Below are 26897 nucleotides of genomic sequence, written 5' to 3' on the forward strand. Positions count from 1 at the left end.
TGTTGCTTATTCCATTACCATGGAACTCCCACAGTTTCTCCAGTGCAGCACACAGCTTAAGCCAAAATGGATAAGCAGATCAGCTCTTAGCTCAGACATTCAGGCACACCACCCTTCCATATGACACTTTGACCAGACAGATGAAAGATCATAAAAATGAACAACTGAAAAAAAAAATGCTACCTGTGGGAGCTTTAAGCTAGGGAAAGCTACAGCTTCTATTGACCATTCAATGGGTCTGTTTCTTAAGCTTCTAAAAGCAGGCCAACTCAGGCTGTTACATCATACAGATTAATCAGATGCTACAGTATTTACTAGGGTTAAACCGAGAGGATAAAGGTTACATAATGGATTCAATCCAACTTAAAGTGGTCAGATCTTTCAAATAAATATGCACCTCTGTCTTTGAACACCTGGACAGAAGTCATCAATTAAACATAATAGAAGCTCAAGTGTAACAAGCTTCTGAAACTGCATTCAGTTCCGAAATAGAGGCACATGACACTCAAAAGAACCATAAAAAAACACCTGAATTTTGTCACCCTTATCTTTACGTTTCACATTCCCCTCTGGTATTGTAGAGCACTACCACAGAAATATCTTTGTGTATTACATATTTACACTACCCCCTGGGCCTACGATCCTTCCTGCTTTTTGTGCTTTGCTTCACTGTGGTTTTGGACTTGCCTTGTTTAAGCTAAGCTCTTCAGCTAGAATAAAATTATTGTAAAACTTCTGCATTCCCAAAGGCTGCATCTTGCTTCAGAGTGGCATCAATAAGGGATCTTGATTTTTTTCTTGCTGCAGAGAATACAGTTTTAGCAATTCCTTACCCTTTCTTATGTGCCCTTCTATCAGAAGAAGAAGAAAATATTCGGTGTCCTGATACAGAAATAATCACCCTAGCAAACATTACATAAAAATTGGAAACGGCACGAAAGATAATGCTTGCCAGAGTTTGTAATTCTTCCAATTCAAAAAGCCAACGTGCTCACTTTTAAAATCTACATTTTTAATGTCTTTCACAGACAAATAACCAGAGAGAAAACATGGACTGCCTACTAACACATCAAATATATACATAATGCAGGATATTGGTAACGCAGAAAAAACAGACTTCAAACTTGAACCAATAATCAGTATTACCATCAGTATATTTAAATTCACCACAATTATTATAGATACAGTTAGCTTTTCGAATATTCTTTCCCCTGCCCAAAGACTGCTCATACAGAGCATATGCTGCTCTGCCACTCCCTTCAGAGAGGAAAAAGCTATACAGCAGTCTCTTGCAGCACACTCACAAGAGATGCTGAGGTGCAAAAGAGGTGCAGGCATCTCTGCTACACCTGGGTGTTGCATTTTTCTGAGTATTTCCTTTTTAAAACCATTGAATAATGATGCTCCAGTCTTACAGGCTCCAAATTCTGCAACAAGAGACTAGAAGGAAATAGTTACCATCCGTGCATTCTTCATAATACCAGTCCAGTTCATAATAATCTGCTTCAATGAATTTCTGCATAGTCAGTATCCTTCAGTGACATACAGGAGATTTCACTTCGCTGCTAAGGTCAAGTGAAATGCAGCCATGCCTTCCTGCCTTTGCAAAATGCCAGAGCACAAGGCAGCTCACGGGAAGCTGAAAATGAGCTGCACATCTTCACTGAGGTCACAACTAAAATAAAAGAGGGGGAGTGTAGAGGGTGTATTTCAAAGAAAAAAAAAAAACAAAAAAATATAAAAAGGATGCAGAAAGGAAGCAGATGCCCTGGCGGCTCCTCTAATAAAGAAGCTCTGCACAGGAGCCTTGGATGGGTGTTAACAAAATCCTCCTATCAAAAGGCTGATGCGCTAACGTTGGGGACACACACCACCGCCCGGCTGGTTCTAACTCGTTCCTTTCCTCCCCAGTCTCCACATCTCTTTCAGGCTAATGTGTTGCCATGGAGACGAGCTGGCTCAAAAAGCAATGCAGAGATGAAGAAAATGCATTTTGCTGTTTCTGGCTTTACAGGCTAGAAGAAGTCCTCCATACTGGAAACAAAAATCGTTGCTAAGAAAGATGATACAACCCATTGCTACTGCTCACAGAACAACAGCATCACACTGTTGCAACTCACTGGGGACATGTGGTACATTAATAATGAAAATCTTGTCCATTACTACTCTCCTCCATACAGTTTGATAAAAGCCTGACTTCCCCTTGGAAAATTAAACTATGTTATTGTTTTGTTACACTATTCTGGTCTGATATAATAGAACCCTTTCTGCATCCTGCTGTTGAAAAATGCCAAACAAAAAAAAGGACATAATCAGCAAAATCAGGACAGCAATAAATTTCTCCTTGCAAAAAAATAAGCTAATCTGTTTCTTCTTTTTGCCCTCTCCATGAAGCACTTCCCCTGTATTTTTTTCTTCCTAGGCATCTAAGTTCCACAGCTGAAGACAGGAGGTTAGGCCAAATTTTCACTACTCTATTCCTAAAAATGCTGAAGGTCATAATCCAGAATAACTTCATGTTTGTGTTCAGTGTTTTGGAAATGGAAGAAAATACTTTTGCATCCCCCAATAAAATTATGTTTAAGCTATTAGGAGAGAACCTGTCTGAGGAATAGATGGCATTAAATCATCAGACACCGCAATTCAAAAAGTATGTCTGAATATGTGCAGGTACAGATACCAAGTGGACTGACATCCATTTTGTTCATAACCAGCACATAGTCTTCACCCATTTCTCCTCCTCTTTTAGGAAATACTAATACTTTGCAAACACCAGTAGAAGCACTGGGATAGATTGTGACTTAATGTATCCCAGTAGACTAAGGTAGGAGGCCATATTGGGTTTGACCAGGGAAGTCGTTGGTGTCTGTCTAGCCGAAGACTACATCCACGAGAATAGCCATGAGCAGGTGATAGAGAACTGTCCAACATTTCCCACAACTGCCCTCCCAACCTCTAATTTCTTCATCTTCAGAGACAGTCTGAGACAGATACAGCTACTGCTACTTTTAGGAATTCTTGAATGACTTGTCCTCTCCGTTCTTGAGCCCACATACATTTTTAGCATCTCCAACATTCTCTTCCAAAGTGTTCCACGCATCTGGAACACTTATTCTACTCCCCACCTGGTACCACTTTGCTTTACTGTAACAGAAGTAGGCAATGCCTAGTCAAGCTATGCAGAGGAAAATGCTTTGGTTTCTTGACCACACCAGTATTCAACTTTTCTGGTATAAGAAATTATCACTGCAGTAGCTTTGAGTCTTGCAGAGTTTCAGTTATGCATAGGAAAAAACTATACATGCTATTAAATGCAATTAAGGCTACACTTAAAATACTGCCAGAGAAAAACGAAGGTTCCTATGGCAACATCAACTCAATTGCTCTGCATATAATCTATTTGTTCTACTTGTATTATTTTTGTCCAAAAGGTAATTTCAGTCTGGTTAATGTTATTAAATAAGCATTTAAAATAGAAAGAATTAACACTGGCTACCACCTTAAATTGCTGCAGAGACAATCTCCTTTTTTTTTTATTTGCTGACATTTAAACAAAGGCAATCTTCAACATGCTAGAATTTTCTTCTCTCTGTCCTTCTTATGGCACACACACTCCCTTTCAATGAGACAGGATAAAAATAGTTCAAGGTAGGGGCTTAGAGCCTTTTTGTTTGTTTTTTTTTCTTTTATTTATTTTTTTTTTAGAGATCTGATTGGAAGCATACTGGTGTAATTCAGAAAGGCATCACTTTTCTGTGGAGAAAATCACTTGTATGGCCAAACAATTTTAGAACTCCTCAAGAGACTTGAAAATATTGAATAAGTGTATTATCTTCCCAGCATGAAGACAGAAACCCTGGGCAGACGGAATACTATATATCCAGGTATCCACTCCCAAGCATCCCTTCAATTACATTAGGAATTGCACTCTATAAAGCTGGAAGGGTTGTCAAGTTGAATGGCAATTTGTGACCAAGCTGACAAAGCAGCTGCACACTTGCAGAACCTACTTTCAACCTTTGCAGCCCTACTTTTCCTTCCTACAGGGGTGTATCAGATTCATTTTATAGTAAACTTATCAGAACAGTACATTTTTCAGGTGGACGGATTCTACAAACTTTGAACCTCCGTGTATTCCAATCTCCATATTGCAACACTACATTTGGTTGGGGCATTACTGTGTTACTTACCTAAAAGTTAAAAAAAGAATTAGGGTAATAAGTCTGCGACTATAATGAAGCTGCATTTTCCTATTCCAAACCTAAATACAGTTATTCGTATTTGCTCAGCATTCCCTTTCAGCTGCTAAATTGTGTTCTATTTTTTAATGTTTACTTCTAACTAAACAAACCCCTCCCTTTATCTTTGTTCTCCACAGGGCAAAATACAGATTGATAAAGAATTCTGGTAGCCAACTGTGAACAGCTAGACTAAGCATTCCTTAAGTTTGTGGTTACAAAGGGGTTTCATTAGCAAGAAAAGATGGCTTGGAAAGCTCAAGAGCCCTCTCCTTCCTTTTTGCTGAAATAAATCCATGCTGTAGGTCAGCACTGAACTGATGTGCCTAAATTACCCAGGTTATAAAAACCACATATACCCTTCCCTTTGTATGAAGAGAATTTTTTCACAAAGGTACTTTCATCTACCCAACAGCACACTCAAGACTGTAGTGCACTGTGCTGCTAGAGTGCAAAGCCGCAGCAAGTCATCTCTGCTGACAAAGTCTTAAAAGAATGTCATTACATAGTGTGCCACTATAAATCCTGTGTTTTCATGCTTAGTCATTCTCAGCTTTTTTCTCTCAACCTTTTACAATTCTGTAAGGATGCTTTTTGAAACTGAACACTGGAGTTGAATGGAGTATTTCCAATGCAGCTGCAATGGATTACCTCCCATTTGATTACCTCTGGGTCACATTTCTTCTCTTGGCTACAGGCTCAGGATGGTTCAGATAATTACACACCATATCACATCATCATTTTCTACAGACACCAGTACAGTCACCACCACTCAGGATAAAGTTGCCCATCCCATTAGCATCATCTGGAGTCCTTTTTTATCAGAGCAGTAGCTGTACAGGCCTCCACTATGCAACACATATTAATCATAATCAAGCATTGCCACAACACATACTTTGCAAACCGACAAAAAAACACATATTTAAAAGCCCAACTGATTTTCAAGGATGGGCTGTCACACTTATTTCTAAACTGGAATAATTTACTGAAGTGAAGACTTACTGGTGTTTTCACCTTCTAAAAGAACACTGAATAGGAGTCATCCTGTGACTACATATTTAGTAAAGACAAACAACTCTGTAATTTAGGACAGTGATCTCTTCTAGGGCAGTATTTTACTTAACAAGAAGTCTTGCTTTACCTGGAAAGAGTAGAACCCAGAGTAAAATCTAGAGCACTGAGGGCATTATTACCAGCAGCTTTTAGAATTGGTATTTAGAAAAATGGGTGCTTCAGATTTGATTGACTCTTTTTCATCAAACTGGGATGACTATCCAGGGCTTCAAAATAGTACAAGTGTTTCCTCCAGGTGGGACATAGCTCGTAGCTTCACACCCTAAGGGCACACTGACCTCACAAGGAAAAGACTCTTCTGATGCAGAAGAGGGTCAAACTGCTCTCCCATTGAAACAAAATTATTTAACATGAGACAGGGGCAGTTGGATGAAATTAAAATACATAATCACAAAAAGCTATTTTCCACATGAAAGGATTATTCCTCCCTTCCCCCAGATAATTACTGGAGAGCACTATTTTTGCATTTGTATAAAATCAAAATTGATGTCTCTGGTAACCTTCCTGCAAAACCAGCTGTGTAGTTTAACTAAGGTATGACTGAGCACACTTAAACACTGTAAGTAAGACTATAACAGCAAGAGCCAGACATTTAAGAGGATACACTCCTATCTACAATTAAGGAAATCAAGAATAAAGTTTTAAGGAAACAAATTTTGCAAACTATTTTGCAAACAAATTTGCAAACCATTTTCCATTTTGCCAGATGGAAATAATGTACATGACAATCTCCTCCCTTTTTTTTGGTTTTATTTTTCATGAAGACAGCAAAAACATTTGTACAATGAAGTTGAGCTTAATACCATGCTCAATTGGCTAGACAAAAATATTACAGCTGCATGGTTATGACCTATTTTTCTAACAAGGCAAAAAACCCACTGAGAGATATGATTGCAGCTTCCCGGGAGAGGAAAGTAATGCATTACACTGAAGGAATATAGAATAAGGGAGCCCAGTACGGCTTCCTAATACAGCTCAGGATGCCATTAATCTGCTTTTCAGCAGAGGCATATTTCTGGCTTATGTCCTCCTTGGTGTTCACCAGGATGCCCCAGGTCCTTTTCTGCAAAGCTGCATTCCAACAGCTGGACCCTAGCATCTACTGGTGCATGGGGTTGTTCCTCCCGAGTGCAGGATTTTGCACTTCCCTCTGCTGAACAGCACAAGGCTGCTCTTGACTCATGGCTCCAGCCTGTCAAGGTCCCTCTCAATAGGAGCACAATCCTTTGGTGTCTCAACCACTCCTAGATCCCCTGCCTGTGCCTCACCCTCCCTGATGCTGCACAGCCTGCTGACTTCCTCTCAACCTCTCCACCTGGTGACAGCTTTTCCACATGCACACCTCCTGCATGAAAGGAGGCCATCTCTCTCTACCGCAGACACAGAGCAGCTCTGGGCACTCCCAGCAACCTGACTCTTGCAGGGCTGCCTTCCCAATCAGAAGCTCTGTCTGGGCTAAAGTCTCTGCTCTGAGGGACAGGTACTCCAAAACCTGGAGAATGCACCCTGTGTCACACTGCCACCACATCTAAAGACTTAGGTTATTCTGAACTCAGATGAAGATCCCTTCTTTGCACCATTACTACAACTATTGGCTGTGTCTGACCATCCCTAATGAGCAGCAGCTCCAAAGAAGGCTAAGGATACCCTTGGGTCAAGAGCAGCTGACAGCTTCTCAGAAGCCACTAGGACTTCCTGAGGCCCACATGCCTGTGGCTCACCTTACCTTCACCTTACATGCAGCAGCAGGCACCCTCAGTTTCTCAGAGAGTTCCCAGATGGGCCCTGTCTCCCTAAGTAGCCAAGGAAAAACTGAGACTGCTGTTCCTGCTCACTGTCTTTGTGTCAAGTGAGCTTGACTGCCCCTAATCTGGGGGCAGGGAGATGGAATGTCATTTTGCTGTATCATACTTTCACTTAGGTTTACTTAAAAGACACTCTGCCTCAACTGTATAATGAGACTGGTCAGGTGACACTGAATTTATGTGACTATGCTTTAGGATGAGATCAGTTTTATTTTATTCATTTGGCAATAACTGGCTCAGCCTTCCATCTGAAGGAAATAATAACAAAGATGTGCTTTGGAGTTCCAGAACATAAAAGAACAGTTGTAGGCCTAATACTGTTTAGTTCTTCCCAACTGCCTTCTTATCCAATGACAAACTAAATGTTAAGAACCAATTCTCTACATCACCTATCCTGTGTTATAGCTTAAATCCCCACAAAAAGCACTGAATAAATGAAAATGCTTGGATATTTGACTGTTCATTTTTCTACCAGTATCTTCAAAAATTAATTAAAAATGAGAGCTAAGTAGCCTTATGTCCACCCTCTTGTGTTACATGGCCCAGAAGATTCTTACTGATTCTGAGCCTTTGTGGCTGTGAATTGGACAGGAAGCCAGAAAAATCTGCTCTAACAAGCCACAACAGTATGCCTAAGGGTAATTGCTGATTCTTCTGCTATATGGATCAACACAGTGGGAAACACATCACGTTTCCACCAACAGGGTTATAAACCACCATCAATCTCAACATGCAAACAACTGCAAGGAAATTTTCATAAGACATTGAAAAATCAAACTTGCAAAGAGATAAGCTACAGTATTTGCTCATACCCTCATCAAGGCTTTTGAAACAAACTAAACAGGTAAAAGAGGAGTAGCTTAATTGCAGCACTGAAAATTGCGCAAGCAGTCACACCCTGGAACACTCTCCAAAGTGGTGGTAGCATAATACACAGTGGTGGTGGCATAATTCACAAAACCTTTCTGCCAACTTACTTAAAATAGTATTTTTACTTTCATAGTTCATTGTGCCATAAACCAATGTTTGCAATCAATGCAATAATTTTGAAACATGCAAATTTATTATGTTCTTGGCCTCTCATATATAGATGGAGTCTGTGACTTGTTCACAGTAACTGAACAAGGGTTAAGTCAGATCTCAGTTTCCAGGATATCAGTCTAAGGCTAGACCCAAACTTGCTTAAACTTCTTGAATTGCTATCTATACAAAAATGTCTGTCTATAAGCAGTAAGAAATAAATGTTTCTTTATCGAAAATCTCTTTGCTTGCTTCCTCTTTTTAAGAAGTTATTTCCTAATAAAAGCAGAAAATATATACTGTGGCAGGAATTATACTCAGGTTTTTTTTCATTCAAGCCAGTTGATTGGAAGAAATCTACAACCACAGCAACATGGTGAACTTGCAGTCATTATGCTTGTAAGCTAAAAGCTAGATAAAATTGTTAAGCATTCAGTTTCGGGCAGCTGTGCTATCCAATTTCTCTGTTATTTCGCAGCTTCGTTTTCAGAGAATAATAGAAGGGTTTTATAAGGGACCTTTAGAAGTCACCTAGTTCCAAACACCATGCCATAGGCAGGGAATCTTCCACTAGACTGGGTTGCTCAAAGCCTCATTCAACCTTACCTTGATAATTTCTAGGGATGGGACATTCACAACTTCTTTGGGCAAGCTGTTCCAGTGCCTCACCACCCTCACAGTAAAGAATTTCTTCCATATAACTAATCTAAACTGACACTCTTATCAGTTTAAAGTCATCATCCCTTGTCCTATCATTACAAAGTCTGCTTAAAAGTCCCTCTCTTGCTTTCCTATATCCCCCTTTAGGTACTGAAAGGTGCTCCGAAGTCTCCCCAAAATCTTCTCTTCTTCAGGCTGAACAACTCCAACTCTGTTGGCCTGTCTTCACACCAGAGCTGCTCCAGCCCTCTGATCATCTTTGTGTCCCTCTGAACTCAGTCCAACAGGTCCACGTCCCGCTTTCTTTGGAGGCCCCAGAGCTGGACACACACTCCAGGTGGGAGTAGGTGGGGACAATTACCTCCCTTGACTTTGACCTCCCTGGACCTGCTGACTACGTTTCTTTCGATGCATCCCAGGATACATTTGGCTTTCTTGGCTACAAGTGTACATTTCTGGATCAGGTTGAGCTGTCAACCAACACTCCCAAGTCCTTTCCTCGGGGCTGTGTCAATTCATCCTCTGCACAGGTTGTATTTTGCATCCATCCCCAGCAGTCACACACCTACTATCATCTCAATTGGTAGAAGGACGCTGCCATGGGGATTTTTGAGTTCCTTGTCCCACTAGCAAAACATGTTTCCCATGGTTATCGCAACAGTCCACCCACACAGACAATTTTACTTGGGAGACAGGCCTAATCAGGTTACTAAAGACCTTGGAAACATTAGATTTCAAAATATTTATTTAAGCCAGCTTCTGCCATCACTGTAACAGCACCAATGGGCTACTACAAAAACAGCTGTAGTACACTTGATTCCACAGATCAGCTTCAGCTTGTCTCACCCTCTTCCCACTGTTTTTGTGTGATTGGGGTCAGGTGGAAAGCATATGCAAGTTTTTTACTAAAATACTTCAAGCAATTTATTGAAGCATGACTATCAGAAACTCAGTTCATATTATTCATACTTTTCTTTACCAGCTGTGCTCCTTACAAAGTGATTGTTCAGGTGTTTCAAAATGCAATTAAGCCATCTTTGCACAGGTTTGTGCTGAGCCCTGTAACTCATCTCTCCTGAAGCTCTACAGTTCCTCAGTAAGTCTACCTAAATCTACCTACTACTATAACCCATGTAAATCCACTGCTATTGATTTAGCATAGCAGTCATTAAGATGAATCACAGAAGTCTTCTCTAATTGCAAGTCAATACTCACAGAGGAAGAAACCAGAGACATGAATCCATTCACCACGATAAAGTATCTACAGGTTCAAACAAAGGAAAGAACAACCACAAAGGTCACAACTGTACTCATGTTCTCTGTAAGCACAAATATTTTTTTCTCTGATAGTATATGAATATGAACAGAAGAAAGAATGAAGGGACAAACCATCTCAACCAAATGGTGAGAGTTTGGTTCTTCACAAGGCTTTTCTAGAAGCTTAAGCTGCAGCAAAATGATTTAATGTCATTCTGTGATGCTGGCACATAGTGTCACCAGACAACAGTGCAATGTGTCAGAGAACACATTCAAAAAAAGTGGATGTGGAAAGAGGTCTAAGCTTTCTAAGCTGCATAGATACAGAAACTTTAGTCGCTTTGAGAGAGATCACAAGCAAAAAGAAGTATTTCAGTTTCTCCAGTATTTAATAATGTGGAAAGGTGTAGGCACAAATCACAAATGCGATGCCTGTTCTTGATTAAATGTTCCCTTCGTTTTCTATGTACCATAATCTTGGAGACCAAACAGTAAATCACAAACAGTTCTCTTGCTCTCCACAGCTTTCAAAGAATTGTTCAGATAACTTCAAAGAAGGTAACAAAAATAGCACTATTTTATTTTTTTCTTAGTACAGTTTCTGAGTTTTTGACTTACGGAAGTATTTCAAGGTCTCTTCTATTTGCTCAGTTGTTAAGTCAATATTCGCATCAGGGGAGATGAGAGGTGTGTGAAGCCAGTCGTCGTGGTCATAACCGTAGATTGTATCTGCTCTTAACTTATAATGAGGCAGCTGCTCTTCCAGGAGACTGATGATTTCAACTTCAGGAAGATTGGTACTATTGCACACATCTGTTAAGGGAAAGGGAACAATTTGTATTAGTTACCATGAATATTATACATACAAGCTTTCAAAAACTTTAGTTTGTTTTGATATCAACAAGATTTTGCTGCATGTAAAGAACAGCTCAATACAAGTAAGTTTAGAAGATATGCCTGGCACAAATTATCCCAAAATATTGTATTTACTAGTAATACAAGGGCATGCTCTCTTATTGACAAAAGGCCTCACCTCTAGAAGTAGGGACGTTTATTGAAGAATAAGTGGGCTAGGGTGGGGAATAGAGAGCCAGTTACAACTGGAGTATGAAGAAAGCATTAGCGCACAGAGGAATGTACATTTTTGATGTTCTACTTCACAGATCATTTTTAGCTTGCAAGCCTTATGTATCTCTTTAACTTGGTCTTGGACTACAATTTACTACCACTGTATTTTTCTGCCTTTGCTGCTGACAGATTTTTCTCAAGAAACAGAAATCCAGGACTGCGATAGCAAACAGTGTCACAGTTCGCACCTAAGACACACTGGTAAAGATGATTACAGGAACTTCCAGGGCACCTTTTGACACAATCTTGACTTGCATTCTGTGCTGCGACCCCTCATGCTCACAAACATATCAAGTTTGCACACAGTTCTAAAAATGGATACCAACAGCCAACAAGAACTGCAAAAATGTTACAAATAAAATTAGAGCTTTAAATTTAGGCCAAGATGTAGCTGAGAAGTTTTAACACAAAAAAAAACCAATTCAAGGTAGAAACTTTTTTACCTTGAGGACAGTCAAACAAGGGCACAGGGAAACTAGAAGTCAAGTAAACAATGCCATGAGCATTTAATCTAAGAGACACGCTTTTAGTAGAAGTCAGAACAGATTACCTCCTCAGGTACCTTCTAACCTATATTATAATTAAGAATTTTGAGAGTGTATCAATACCCAAAATGGTCACAATAGTTCTAAATATCTAAGTTTAATTATCATATACAATTACATACAATGTCATGTTAAATATTTATCAGGAAACTAAACAACCCATGGTACGTTTGCAGTAAATACTTAGTGCATCAATCTGCACATTTTCCATTTCCACATCAGTACAAAGAGAAAACACCATCGTTCAGCACAACCCCTACCCCCAGACAAGAAGTAAGGAAGAGCTTTATAAGCCTTTTTTGGAAGAGCAATACACCAGAGCTCCATCTTTAACCACTCTCATAGCTCTTGCAGCTCTTGCTGAGATTCACTCCAGAGTAAACAGCAAAGACTGTCGAGGCCCTGAGTGCTCCCGTGTACCTTTACACTGCCATGATCAGGCTGATCATGGTCCCCAGCCAGCACGTTCTACCAGGAGCCCCATGCACCCCCCAGCCTCTGGTCCTGCCCTGTGCGGTGCTGTAAGCAGGCCTGTGCCCGGTTCTGTTCCCTGCTGACACTGACTCATTGTCCAGGCTTCCTGGATTGCTGCCATTTGTCTCATGATCGAGCCCTGGAGAGTCAATTTGAACCCTTGCTGCCAGCGCCTTTGCTCTGCTTAGGAACAAAGGGACTGGGCTGTGCCAACAAGGATTGTGCCCTTCCCATCCTGTCAGCTGCCTACAAGGCAGCCCTGCTCTTGCTACTTCCTGACAAGAGCACCAATCTTTATAAGAGAAACTTACTCTTGCTGGATTGAGGAAGACCTGCAATTCCACTGTAACTTAGTGGAACTCACCTCTGTCAAAGAAGGGGAGGAAGGAGAGAATGGGGAAGTAACACAGATTTCTCTATACATCATTAATTACCTTGTTTTTACCTTTCTAAGCCAGAAGTTACATTGTCAAAAGCATCCCAAGCACTAAAAATTTCAAGAACATCACTATTCTATCAGACAACAGGGCAGAGAATACCAAGATGAACTCATACTGTCAATCTCCTGACTACATACTTTACAAAACCCTGATAACTGGAACTATAATCCACTTGGGAAAATTGCATTGTACTTTGTGGTTCAAGGAGTCTGCTATTACCAGTCAGGAGCTATTCTCCTCTGCCTTCATCCACGCTATTTTGTACATATGCTCTTGTACATAGCTCCTGTACATATGTGTCTTCCAAGCCTCCCTCAGTTAGATGCCCACATGTGCATCTGTTTTCATAGAGAATCAACCTGCACATATCATTTTAAGAGGTCCTTGCAACCTTCTCAGAGGGACTACTGGCTTACACAGAGAAACAAGATCTGCCTCCCATGCTTTGAAAGACAAGAGTAAGCCTGTAACTACAAACTTTTTTTTTCCCTGGCTATCTTTTTAAGGCTGACAGCATCATCTCAGTGCCTGTAACCATCTGAGTGCAGAAAAGACAGCTGATCTTCAAAAAAAAAAAAAAAAAAAACCACCTGCTGACATCCACAAGACAATCAAAAACCTTTCTGTGTACATGTACACATAAAAGACTTTTCTTTTATACATCTATCTTTGGATTACCTAATTGCTCTCAATCTCAAGGAAACAGAGTTGATTTTTTTTCATTGGGGTTGTTTTGGGGGAGTTTTCCTGGCCAAAATATTTGTTTTTCTCTTCAGAAAAATGCAAGAATCTACACAGCCCAATATGATGGTCATGGGAACAAAGAAATAAAATCTGAGAAATTCAAACCTTCAGTGCCTTTCTCTTTTTTATTAGGATTCCAAAAGAAATAGACTTTATAGATGAGATGAGGACGTTTCAGTTGTACAGATAAGTAAACTGGCTTGTTTTATCCCAAAAACAAGTGAAAAATGAACACAAAGGAAGTGACCAATAAAATGTGGGGAGAAAAAAAAAAAAAATCCTCATTCACACACACACAGAAAAAAAAACACCATACAGTTTTATTGTGGAAAAGAAATCCACTAGAATGTGAAGGCTAGGCAGTAAAGAAATAAGAATTATCATGGAAAACAAGTCAACCAAGAAAATTCTTCTACTCTACCATATAATAAATCCTGAGCATTTCTAAGCAATTCAAAAGGCCTAATAACTGGAAAATATATTAATGAGTAATTGGAAAGGCAACTTTTTATGATGCTGTTATGATGCTATTGTCACTAACTTCTACTGCAAGTTTAAAATCTGTATACCAGCAGGAAGTACAAACAGGCTCTGATGCAGTTGCCTATTTAGAAAAACAGGACACCATAATTACACTTGTTCACGGCTAGACATTAGTTCACCACTTAAATCGCAGCAATATTTTCAGTGCTACAGTTACACAATCTCTCCCCCTTCACTCTTCCTCCCCTCGCTCTTCTGAGATGCACACATTTGTTATGAGACAATATGCAGATTAATACCATCCCCCCCCATGCTCAGACACCAGGTATATTTTTTATAAGACCCTGACTGTGTTTCCACAAAGGTTTTTTAATTATTTCTGATTATAACTGCAAAGATAAACAATTAAGTAACCTCTCTACTAAGAACACCCAAGACGTCATCTGTGATAGTGATTTATGATTAAGTTAACTGATATCCAACAGACAGAAAAGCACGTCCTCTTCTCCTAGGTGGTACCTCTATTTTATTGAGAAAAATGTAACACCTTACACTTAAAACAATTAACTGATAATTAATTAAAAAATTATACAACAAAATATAGTGAACCATATCCTTTTGAGTTGCTGTTATGGATTCTGGGGTTTGTAATCTAACCAATTTTCAACTTTCAGTTTTCTGGAAAACACATTTGGCAAATAAATTTCTACAAGCAGATCAAAACCAACTTAAATACTTAATAAGTTATGAACTCATGATTCTTAGTAAAGCATGGATCATTCCTGGTTCTGCTTATGCTCTCGCAACTCTATAGCTTTCAGCACTTCACAGAAATAATTAAATATTATTAAAATGAATAAATTTCACCCTTTTTCATACTATTTTTGCAAGTAACATGTTCTACTGCTTTAGTTTCTTCTTAGCTTAAATGTATGAACACCCCACCTCACTTGTTTTGTTGTAAATATGTATTTCTCCATGCCCTGTTCCTCAGGAAATGAAGGTGCTCAGTCTGCTTTACAGTAATTTTTGACAACATTCCTCCTCATGCTCTCTGTTTTCTAAATGAGATTAAAACAAATGTTTTCAAAGACTTTTGTCCTGGTTAATTTCTTGTTACAGTTTCTAATCTTTTCTTTCCATAAAGAAGATGCAAAACAGGCAGAACACTCTAAGCTGAGCTCTCTTCTGCATATTTCTTCCCACTTCAGTATCCCTTGGGTAGTTATTAATGATTACCTGCTAGCATGTCTTATACCTTTTCATACATTGGTATTTGACTGGCTGGTGTGTCTCTCCCATTCTGGAGATACTAAATCTCTCTACCCCATGTCTCTCAAGACAGCCACTCAAGTTTCACTGGTTATTTCAGCTTGCTTATATTTCCTTAAAGGAATTTTTATTATGCTTGCTGATCTAGGCAACTTTGATTATTTCATCAGTTCCCTTTCTTCTAGGCACATCTCTAGCCATACAAAATGCTCTAAATATAGTAAACTAACTCTTCACTGTGGAGACTGAAGTGAGGGTGGGAGGATGGCTTCTTCCTTCCCCCACTCTTTGTTTTTTCTTTTTTTTTTTAATTTTTCACATTTAGAGAAAGAAAGAATTTGCAGGACAACCATGTGCATGTGAGGATAAGAGTACACTTGGTTATTTTCAGATGCACACTTACATCTTTGCTGACAAGTGAGCAAGGAGTTGATCATAGAGAAAACGGCTTTGAAGATCTCATTAACGTGGTCACCCAAAAGCATCTCATCTGTCAAACTCTATTCCCTACCAGGCTTTTTGGTTTCATCTGTTTATGGCTATAGATGTATCTTACTGTAGGAAAGATAAAGAAGGAGCACTTGCTCAATTTCAGCATGAACTTCACATTAGAACTAATGATAAATTCAGAGAATGAACCTAGAACAACGAGAAGGGACAAGGGCATGGGGAGTGTGGCGGCCAAGAAAGAACACCCCAAAACATGCAGAGAAAAGGAACTATAACAAACCTCAGAGCCTGGTATCTGCAGGAGCCTTTACAAACACAATGCAAACAGCTTATCAGAACAGTCCTCACAAAGAACATAAAATATATAGTTTCTGCCTGTCTGCATTCTGGTTCAAACCATCCCTGATCTTCATGGTTTTACTGCTTTGCTTGTGAGCAGAGCTCTCCTCCCAAAGTCAAAAGGACTCCCAGGTCTCCACAGATCTGCCGGCAGTACAAACTGCCACCTGCCGGCAGAACTGCCTTAGTACCCGAACCCCAAGTCCCACAGGACATTTCGCCAGCCAGTTTCCTGCTTTCAGCCCACTCCTGTAAGTGGAAAAAACAATCACCCACAAACCCAGCCCTGCCAGGAACCATGCTAGGGTCAGGGCTCTGATCAAGAAGGGGTGTGCCAGAACACATAAGTCATGACAGAAAAGACCACAAGAAAACTACCCAGAGTCAGTATCATTCCCAGAGCACAGTGCCCCTGAGTTGCAGTCCTGATGGAAGCAAACACCTTGCAAACAGCACGAAGTGCCTGTGCTACCCAGAAATGCCTCCTCTGAGCAAATGGAAACAGCTGCTGAACAAAAGTAGTGTACGCAGCAAAACAACTCCACTCTGGGTGCGACCTTAGGGAAGTGCTGGGCTGCTTGGCAACCTTCAAAACACAAGCTTTGGTCATCAGGTTGTATCACATGCCTACCCTGAGTATCTTCTGGGAAACTCCACCACATCAAACCCCAGCAGCTGGTGCTCAGCCCACAGCAGAAAGGGGCAGTCTAAATATCCTCTCCTTCTTAAACACAAACAAAGCAAACGAACAAAGGAAAAAAAACATACGCCTCAGTAGCGCTCTCAGGCAAGTCTTTCACTTCTCGAAAAAGAACTAAAACAACATAACTTGTCGCTACCTCTTGAGGCAGCTGAGAAAAGAGAAGTAGATACAAGCACAGTAACAAAAAGAGACAACAGAAACAAGGAAACTCTGAAGAAAGCTGGAAGAATAAAGAAATCTTCTACGTTACTTCATGGGACCACATAGTCCTCTCTTTGGTTTTCAATCCTGTCCTATTTCACACACACATATTACACTCACCCTTGACACTTAGCTCTCTCAGAGGTTTCTTTAAGTTCCCCTGGTTTAAATATTTGAGAATGGACAGTCAATAAATAACAATTACAAATAACAAAAAGCACACAATACCTGCACAGGGTCATTACCAGTGCTGACTCCATACCAGTTAAGTAAAAGTAAGGTTCTCTGCAGACAAGGGCTACAGCATGGAGGCTAAAGTCCAGCCACATGTAACACAAGAAATCAAAGTTCACCAAGGTGAGGCTATTCCATGTCAAATTTGAGGCTAATCCACGTCAGATTTTGACTGCTAATTTTGCTCCATGTGACATTGAGATTAGCCACCTAGTCTAGATCAACAAGCAGCCAGGAGGCCATGACTACATTAGCGTTCTCCTTTTTCAGAAGGCCCACAAGCCAAACTGTATTCCAATGACGGAAGCAAGAAGGATGGTCTCTCTAAATGTTTTTCCAGCAGATATTTCCTGGCTGCTTGGAACAGCCCAATAACCTCATCTTTCCCATGCTTTCTGTCCATTTAGACAGTGATGGAATGAACTCATCATTATCATTATCTACAAACAGATCCACATAAAAATTAAAAGCAGAGGGATGAAAGTTCTACTACACAATTAGGCTGCTACCTATGCTACTGAAGAGGAAAACATGGCCTGTAGGCATCCAATATTTGAGTTCGATAGGCCCACATAGACACAGTCATTATTGACTGAGGTCTATAATTACAAGTATTTCTTGAGCATTATTTAACAATTACATGGATATGTACAGAGCAATAGGCAAAACCCCAGAACTTACCACATTCCTATTCAATTTATATTTCAATCCAATTCAATTTCCTATTCAGTTCTAGGATGCCCAGAATGTGGCTAATGGTACTGAAACTGTACTGAAGCCTTTCAAATAATACTGCTGAACTCAGGACATGTGTTTCAATGTAAAGCAAGTAGCTAGCTTCTCGGGCAAAGAAAAAAAAATCCAGTTCACTGACTTGTCTAAAGGGAAAGATAGCCTTAGCATCTTTATACATCTGAAGTCTCACTGCTGGCTGCAAAGCCAAACATCTGGAAGAAAAACTCTTCAACATGAAAGCTATCTCATATCTCAAACTCAGACTACTCAAACAGCCATGGCAGCTTCTGTAACTTGACTGGTATGGCTTGACATGATTTGAAATTGCAAGTTCTGCCACACCTTTAATCAAAGTTGTTTAAGCAGTGGTTCTTCTGCCTCGGAAAGTAGAAAAAACTGCTCAAAATCTTGGCTTCCACAGGAAAACAAAAGATTCCATGTCAACCTCTTTTCGGCTTGGCCAAACACACCTGCTAAAGACTAGGATAAAGTTGAGAATGTCAAAGCTAACGAAGATGAAACCCCACAGTTCCAATGTGAGGAATGCCATTGTTTACCAGGCTGAAGTCTCCCTGCTTTGGTTCCATCTTACATACACATTCCTGCTACGAATAAAACCTGAGACAGATTTGGTGATTTGGTCCATTAAAATATTAGGACCCTACAGTGCACTATGTCATAAATTTAAATGAAGTTTGCTTTTAATAAAAGTATGGAAATGTTTCTCCCTGTAGATAAATGCACCCATAGTCATGATTTTTATATTAAACAGAAAATAAAAGGAAACCCTGCCACCATGGCTATTCTTTTAGAGTAAGAACCAAAACTATTCATGTACCAAAAGCATGCTGGACATGCACTGTTCAGCAGCAGTAAGAATAAACACATTCATTAACCATTAGGATCTTCCAGCTGCCAAGAGAGACTGTGAATGTCTCAAAAACCCATTGATAAATCACTGAGTACGAAAACCCTGAAAAGCAATTGTCCTGCTTTTCCTTGTTGTTCAGCCCAGCTACAAAATGTGCCAGCCACTAAAGAATGGCTGTCAACAAAGCTTTCACAGAATCACAAGCAAAACATAAGAATTACATCTTATGTAGCTTGCTCTTTACAGATCCTTACTTTAAGTGAAAAATGTGTCGCTTCATTATGGACACACACACATACATTGAGGGAGAAAGGTAAAGCTGAACTTCATGTGTGATTGAATGAATGTTATTTTCACGTATTTAAATGTAATGTAACTATTTCGTCTTCCTCACTATTCATTGCACCACAACAGGAAAACAAAAAATGTAAATCAAAAAAATCCCCAAAAAAATCTACTAGGCACTTGCCTTCTGTACTTTCTCCAAAGAACAAATCCAGAACACTGATCAACACTTACTGCTTTCATGGCACCCCTGCCTTGAATAAAGTATATATTTAGGAACGATAAGTGCTTCTCAAAACAAGGGAAATCTAAGAATGTCTTTAAAAGTGTCACACTGGACTTCTAATTCCAACAGTTGCTTTCATAGTGACTTCAGAACTGACAGTTTATACTAAAAAACATGGATCATATTAGGAAGCATAAATAAGGCTATATAGGGAGCACGGCAGAATTCTGCTTAAGGGAATACCAACCACCCAAATGTCATCAAACCACAAAAAGACAATCCTTGATAAAATAAAAACATATGACCAAGATACAGATTAAGAGGTAGTGTGACAACCTGACACAGGAGAGGAATCAGAAAAAAAACACCAGGTAACTTGAAAAGGATAAGAGCTGGAAAGCAGCTGTGGGAGGATGTGAGGCAAGGGGGGAATCTGCATGAAGTTGACTGAGAGCATACCAAAAGCCAGACAGAAAATTCAAAATGGAGGCAATGATGCAGCAGGCACAGAGAATAAGATCATTTTTTCAGAATATGCTGGACAGAAATAGTCAGACTCATAAAATTGTTCCAGTCATGCCGAGGGAGCTATCTCATGTTAACAGGACTGGCATTTTTTGAATGCTTTAGAGAAAGGAATATTGTTCAGAATTTAGCAATTGCTGCTTACAGAAGTGTCGGTAAAGAGGGACAAGTGATCATAACTAGATCAAGCTTATGGGATAAGACTGGTGACATAACTTATGATAAAGTAAATGGGCTGAGGAAAGGACTAACATTCTTATAGCTTTATTTAAAGGAGAGACTAAGACAGCTGGGAGAGGAGTAGACAGGGGTGTAAAAACTATGAAGATTTTTCAAAATCATGAAGGTAACTTCATAAGGGGAAAGAAGACCTGATATTCACCAAAATCCTGCATAACTAGGACAAATACTGACAGAAATTGCAAGATTGGTGTCACTGCACTTGGGAGTAGCAGCCTTGAACTTCCAGGGTAAAGCAATCAGCACATCCAGATAAGAAAAAGCTTTGGACAGGTTCCAACACTAAATAGTTCTGCGTGATTATGGTACTTATGCTGAGACTAAACTACTGAGAGTGGCTGAGTACATGATCTCCCCATCCAGTATCTGCAGTTTCTGGAGTCAGAAACACAGTTCTGAGCTGGCTGGTCCAACACAGCGGAGCATTTCTTATGCTCTTTGGTTGAGTTCCACCAAGCAATATTTAACATCTCTTCTCTCATATTGACAAAACTGAGAAAAACATGGAAGTCACACCCCAAACAAGGAGCAGAAAAAGAAGCAAATGCTAGAGCAAGTTATGCTCCATTAAAAGAGAAATATAACCACCACAGTAAAAGAGAAAGGTAGTCCAAACAGAACTCAGAGAGATTCAAATAACATGAAGCAATTGAAAACTGTTAATATTTTATCAATACTTTTTTAACCATTTAAAGCTTAGAAGTCTACCAGCAGGCCTGTAACAGGTACCAAAACCAACCAGAGCACCCTGTTGGAACAGTTTCAGAATAGCAAGCACATGGTGTCTGGTGGTAACTCACACATCTAGGACAGAACAGCCACAGGTACAGCATTCTCCACATCACCTGCATAACACAACAGTAAAGCAATCTCACAACAACCTGTAATACCTAAATCCCTATGGAGTTACTTTAGGGTAATCATGGTTTATCACGCTTGAAACAGAAGGAATAGAAATTCAGCCTTTCAACACAAAAACATGCATCTTGGTGGGGGCAGGGGGGGACACACACACATAAAATGGAATGGAAATTCTGTGGGCCCTAAGCATGTCTTTTAAAGTGATTACATGAAGAAATGGTCAGAAGACACCACTTATCTGTAGGATCAGTCAGTTAACAAAATTGGTAGGTGTTTCCATGAAGATGGTAATTTGGTGAAAGAGAACAGAATCTATGTTTCATATGGGAACATATTTAAAGCCTGAATAAGGATAGAGACAGGATGAAAACACAGAGAAAACTTTCTGCACCCAAACATTGCTAGGAGATTGTGTGAGTGAGGCTTGGCAGCAAGAGAAAATTGGTTTCTCTGGACGTTATGATTCCTTCCCCTGCAGTCACTGCAGTAACGTGCAAGTTACACAACCCGCAAGGAAGGTCAAACAATACCAAAACTCTTCTCACTAACACCTTCCTGCTGAGAAAAAAAAAACATTTTGTTTCACCCCTCCATTAATGTGACTTTGTTTTTAGAAATTAAAAAAAAAAAAATCTACTTGTGCTAATTGCAAACAAAGCAAGACACAGAACAGGTTATTACCACAGAGCATTTCCCAATAATTCAACAACCCTCAGGAAATTGTCCTGAACAGCCAGAAAACACACTCCTACATGCGTTTAGTAAGAGTAATTAGTACAATGAACAAATGAATTATGCAAACTAATGAAGGAGCTGGGCAATTTAAATTACAGTCCATTCATTCTCTCCCTTTCCAGAGAAGGATGAAGGAAACCTACATGGCATATTAAGCAGTTAGCTCTTGAATCACAAAGTACACCATACCAAAATCAGTGCAAATGGTGAATATTCAGACATGCAAAAGCAGACAAAGTTAACTTACAGAAGATGTCTAAGGATACTGTGTTAAGCATATTTTAAGAGAAAAAAAAAAAGTAAAAAAACCTCAAAAAGCCTCACAAAAATATTCTGGAAGTCAGACAGCTATCACAAGAGTAATATCCAGTGTTATTTGACTTCTGTCCCCACTGTACTCCCCATTTCCAGGGGGACAGAATTTGTCTGACAGCAGCTAGCAGGTAAGAAAAAGGCAATCAGACTAAGAGGCTTTTGTAATTCATAAAATTGTGACTACTGACCAATTTAGTCATGTCAAGATTACTGCCCTTCCTGCTCTACAAAAAATGGGATGAGGGTGGTGATGCTTCTGGTGGTGGTGTTAGAGAAGAAAGTCCCCAACTCCAGTTGTTTTCATTAACATCGGACTGAAAGTATTCAGATCTGCACTGCAATTACAGAAAAGACACACCTTGAAAAGCATTTCCACTCCCTTTCTAGCAAAAAGAACACTAGATGGTGCTACATCCGTATTCCTATCTCTACACTCTCAGATGAATGAGAACAGCATGAGAAAGAAAAGTTAAAAGGAAAGAAAAACAACTAGGACACGATAGGTGCCTTCCACATGTAGCAGCACCATGCCACTTCCATATAGTGCTGCCCTACTGTCCACCAAACCCAGGACTTGGGTCTCCTGCCCATTTACCTGCAGGAGCTCCACAATCGATAGCAATAGAAAACTTGGAGTCAGACTACATTGATATTTTCTCCTAAATCTTGCTAACAAAACCTAGAATGAAACATTACCAAAAAAAAAAAGATATCTATTACAACCTCTACTGAGTCAATTTTCAGGCTTAGTGTTTAGAAAGTATGTGCTCCACCAGCACTTTTTTCATAATAACTCTTAAAATATTCAAAAAAAAAAAGATATCTATTACAACCTCTACTGAGTCAATTTTCAGGCTTAGTGTTTAGAAAGTATGTGCTCCACCAGCACTTTTTTCATAATAACTCTTAAAATATTCAAAACCAATTTTTTTCAATAGATCAACTATCCTATTTCATCTGCCCTTCTGTGCTCAAGTCAGCACAGATTCAAACGCATTTAAGTGCACAAAACTTCACTTGCAGCACCTATGAGTTTTGGACGGTACTTTAGTATCAAATTCACTGAGAAAAGTGCTTTTAGAGTGCTATCCCTCTCTCAGACACTGGCTCAAGGAAATTTTTCACCACACTGCTTTTGTCACCTGGGCCCAGCCCTACAGTGCTTATTGCCTCTGTTGTGTGGCTTTTAGGCCACACAATAGGATGATTAGAGGTGTGACCTAATTAAAAAGTAACCCTCATCTCCTCTCTGACACAAAAGCATAGCAAGAGTTCTATCCAGACCAGTTGCCTAAAATACCTCTACCTGCATTCCCACAGAAATCTGTTCAAGCACAATTCTGAGATGGTTTGGGGACAAGAAATGTTTAAGCCAACCCTATATCCAAGACTACACACTTAGTACAATCAGAATGTGCAATGCTCTCAGCTACATTGAATCTGCTCTTAGGTTCCAGGCAGGAAAGATAGTGCTGCTGACAGAGAATGCCAAAGTACCTCTCTACTGCCAGCAAACACAACAGGAAATAAAAACAATAACACAAAGAAAAGGACGCAGCATTAAAAATTCTTTGAGCATCAATGGTCTGGAAAAGTTAAATAGCAAAATGGACACATTATACAATTTACTATTAGTTATATCAGAGATAGCTCCAATTACCATTAGCTTGCTGCATTCCAGAAAGCATCACCACACCACACTGTGCCTCAGTTTCCCATTCTTTTCTTACATGTGCCCAAGCATTTATTCGCAAGAATTTTTGCAGATAATTTGTACTATAGGCTGTAGGTGTTAATTTAAGACTAAAAAAAAATATAGATCACCCTGATTGCTGAATTTGGACTCTAGGATGAGTCAAGGCTTGGTATCAGAAGAAAAAGTATAGTATATGCAGACTTGATATGAAATTATTTTTTCCCACTAAACAATTTTAAAATGTAAAGAGTGATAACTTGTCAATCAGAACTAAACAAAGTCTTCATGTTAAAGTCTCTGACAATTCAGTCAAGTATATATCTTTCAGATTGTTTCAAGGGTATATGCTGCATACCTGCACACAAAACTGATAAAGATTTTATGGAGGGAATATGAGACCAATTCCTTACTCCCAGCCTATGCCCTCTGACATCTTTAAAATGCACAAAAAAACAAACTCAAAAATCCATAAACACCAAAAAAAAACACCCCCAAATAACCAAACAGTCAACAAAACCACTGCTATTTCTACTGCAAGTCACATCATGTTGTCCTCAGGTCACAGTACAAATCTGACACGGCAGAATAGCAAATCCATTTTAAAAAGCAATTTAGGACCAACCTCTAAACAACTTGACTGACAGCTAAGCAAGTAGAAAGATATTCAGAAACTACATCAGGCTTGAAGGAATGTGAAGCAGCAAGAACACGTGCCGGCCTCCATTTAATAAAAACTTTTTAAATGTTAAAAAGTGAGTTTGTCTTAATTTTCACGAAACCATAATCAAGAAGGCATCTTGATTCATGAAAAAAGTTGGCTGTCCTGGCTTGTAGTCAGAAACAGAAAAACAAAGTTAAATTCCTGTTAACAGGGGAGGGAGGAGAGGGGCTGAAGGGGAGACAGGCCACAGCCAGCAGAATAGATTGCAAGATCCTTCCACAAGGGGCCTGGAAAACAGAGGTATATTACCAAGAATGCATTTATGTGATGAGCAGTTTCTAGTCTACCTAACTACATGAAGTCAAAAGGATGACCATTTTTAAACTAACCAGTTAATGAGCTCTAAATCCATGAAAACAAGGAAGGAAGGATGGCAAATAAGTTTGTTTATTTAAACAAAATATTTTATGTAGATGCATACCTGACAAAGTGACTCCAGTGTTAATCCTGCTGCTTGCCTTCCCAAGGAAATCAGGGTGGACTTGAGAGCACTTCAGCCCTTCTTTCTATGTTCTTTTTTTTCAAAATATCAGCCCTTAGTTACTATACAGCTGTTGCGCTGAGCTAAGCTAAGGCATGCTACTAAAGCAGCTGCTGACAGTCACCATTAGCTAGTTCTCTGATTTAAAGACAATTCTAGAAAGGGCTGACAGTAACTCAGGATAAAAGTATCTGGCTGCCAATTAGAACGGCCTTAGTCTTATTGCTGCTTTTCTCAGACATCTCATTTCTTCCTTCCAAAAACTCAGCTGACTCCTCAAACATTCCCAAAAGGACTTAGAACTCACAAGGTCACATTAGGTTAAAAGAAACCTCACAGCTCAGCCGACAAACTATACACTTGGAATGGAAGATTCCTGTCATTTCATGGCCATAACCATGACTAAACTGAGTTACAGTGATTATTCAAACACAAAAAAATTGGGTCAGCTGACCACAGCACTAAGAATCTAATTCTATTTAAAATACCATACTTCAACACATATTCCATTTATTTGTATGAATCTGTAACAGGGTATTCAACCTTTCATAAAAGCATGCAGAAGAAGCTATTCCATATACATTAAATTTTGCTGTTCCAGACCAAATGTGAAAAAATGAAATGGCTTTGAAAAGCACAAATATGTACAGTAAAAATCTTAGATCCTATTTCTCCCATCCCTATTTCTCACATTCTTCATATGAGAAAGCAATTGTTATATGAATATAGAATTCTAAATTATGTTGAACATTAGGAGAAGCATTCCATAAACTTTAAGGTGCAGTGTTCTCTTCTCCCCATCCCTGACTTTTGTTATTTTCCAAATAAACTTTCAAATGGTTCAATTTCCTTAGTATGTAAATATAGTAGCCTGGTTTCACAGCTGTCATTGGTCTAGCCTATTAGCAAGGACCTTAAACATTACAAAGTACTTTCATTGAAAATCCTGGTGCCTGGGAAATCACTTCTTAAAGAAGAAAAAATGTGCAGCACAAGGGCAGCACCATCCATGAAGCAGATACCCCACCATGAGCTTAAGAACAGAAGCTTAACTCTTTAGCACCACATGCTCACCAAGGTAAAGGATTTGACTGCTTACCAGTAATGGTGCAGGCATCTCTGTACTCTCTGCAGTCTGGCACATCATCTTCCACGCCTTCGCTTACATAGTGCTCCTCGTGAATGCCTGTGTCGCAGGCTAGGACTGCATGGTTCGACAGCTCCGAGGGAGGCACAGCGGCGGCCAAAGTGCAGTCGTGCAAAGCTGTGGCGTCCAGCTTGGCAGGTTTCACAGGCTTGTACAATGTGCCATCAGGGGAACCAGCACTGGAGACTGGGGCTGGCTGGCACAGATGGAACTCCTTGTCTTCGCTAGAGTTGGCTTCAAGAAGTCTGCAGAACACAAAAGGAACAAATGTTCAATTCAAGCAATTCCAAACAGTGCATACCAGGACAGATTATTTTCTTTTCCTTAAACATTAGTTTAACCTGACAATTCAGCAAATACTGAAACCCCTACACTCTTCACAGGGCAGCTGCCTATCTCTGCACTTTGCCCAGTCGTGTGCACTCTGCACCTTGCACAGTAGCAAAGTGCCACTCCTTGTACTGTGTTTTTTACTAACAGCTAATTAAACATCCATATTTTTGCCTATCCCAACATGCGGTAAGCACAGTCCATTCACCTTGGCTCATTCACCAACTTTCTTTCATGTCAGCCAGGCCAAAGTTCTGTGTAATCCAACATCTGTATAAGCCAGGTCATACAGACAGGCTGCACATCCCTGGTTGATTTACTGGAACTTTAATAACATCATAATTTGAAATCAACTGATAGCAAACAAAACAGCAATGATTACAAGTTTATACTATAACTGTACTAGACTTTCCTCTCCACTGTACACCCAGCCCCTCACTGACAGACTGGCAGCTGGCACCTCTAGCTCCCTTTACAGAGAACACAGAAAACAAAACTCAAAGTGCCCTGAGTTAAAAGGACTGACCACACTGCTGCTCCCCAGTGCCTCAGTCTAAAACTGGGAATGAAGTCCCTCCATGCTGGATACTGATGTCCCCAGCAAGATGGAATTGGCCAGAGAAGGAATGAAGAAGAGAACATTTCTCCCAAAACTTAACCAA

At 39.7% G+C, this 26897-nt stretch overlaps 1 protein-coding gene across 2 annotated transcripts in view; it reads right to left on the minus strand.

The window, feature by feature from the left end:
• TRAK1 (trafficking kinesin protein 1) overlaps nucleotides 1-26897 on the minus strand; it is a 126807-nt gene that overhangs the window by 54061 nt on the left and 45849 nt on the right. For both annotated transcript variants that reach the window (XM_053939701.1, XM_053939703.1), the window contains exons 2-3: nucleotides 25858-26150; nucleotides 10673-10867 (exon numbers count right to left, since the gene is read on the minus strand). In XM_053939701.1, the coding sequence (XP_053795676.1) occupies nucleotides 10673-10867; nucleotides 25858-26150 (488 nt within the window). The remainder of the gene's footprint in view (nucleotides 1-10672; nucleotides 10868-25857; nucleotides 26151-26897) is intronic.

The sequence above is a fragment of the Vidua chalybeata genome, chromosome 1 (genome assembly GCF_026979565.1).
Source record: "Vidua chalybeata isolate OUT-0048 chromosome 1, bVidCha1 merged haplotype, whole genome shotgun sequence".
Lineage (NCBI taxonomy): Eukaryota > Metazoa > Chordata > Aves > Passeriformes > Viduidae > Vidua > Vidua chalybeata.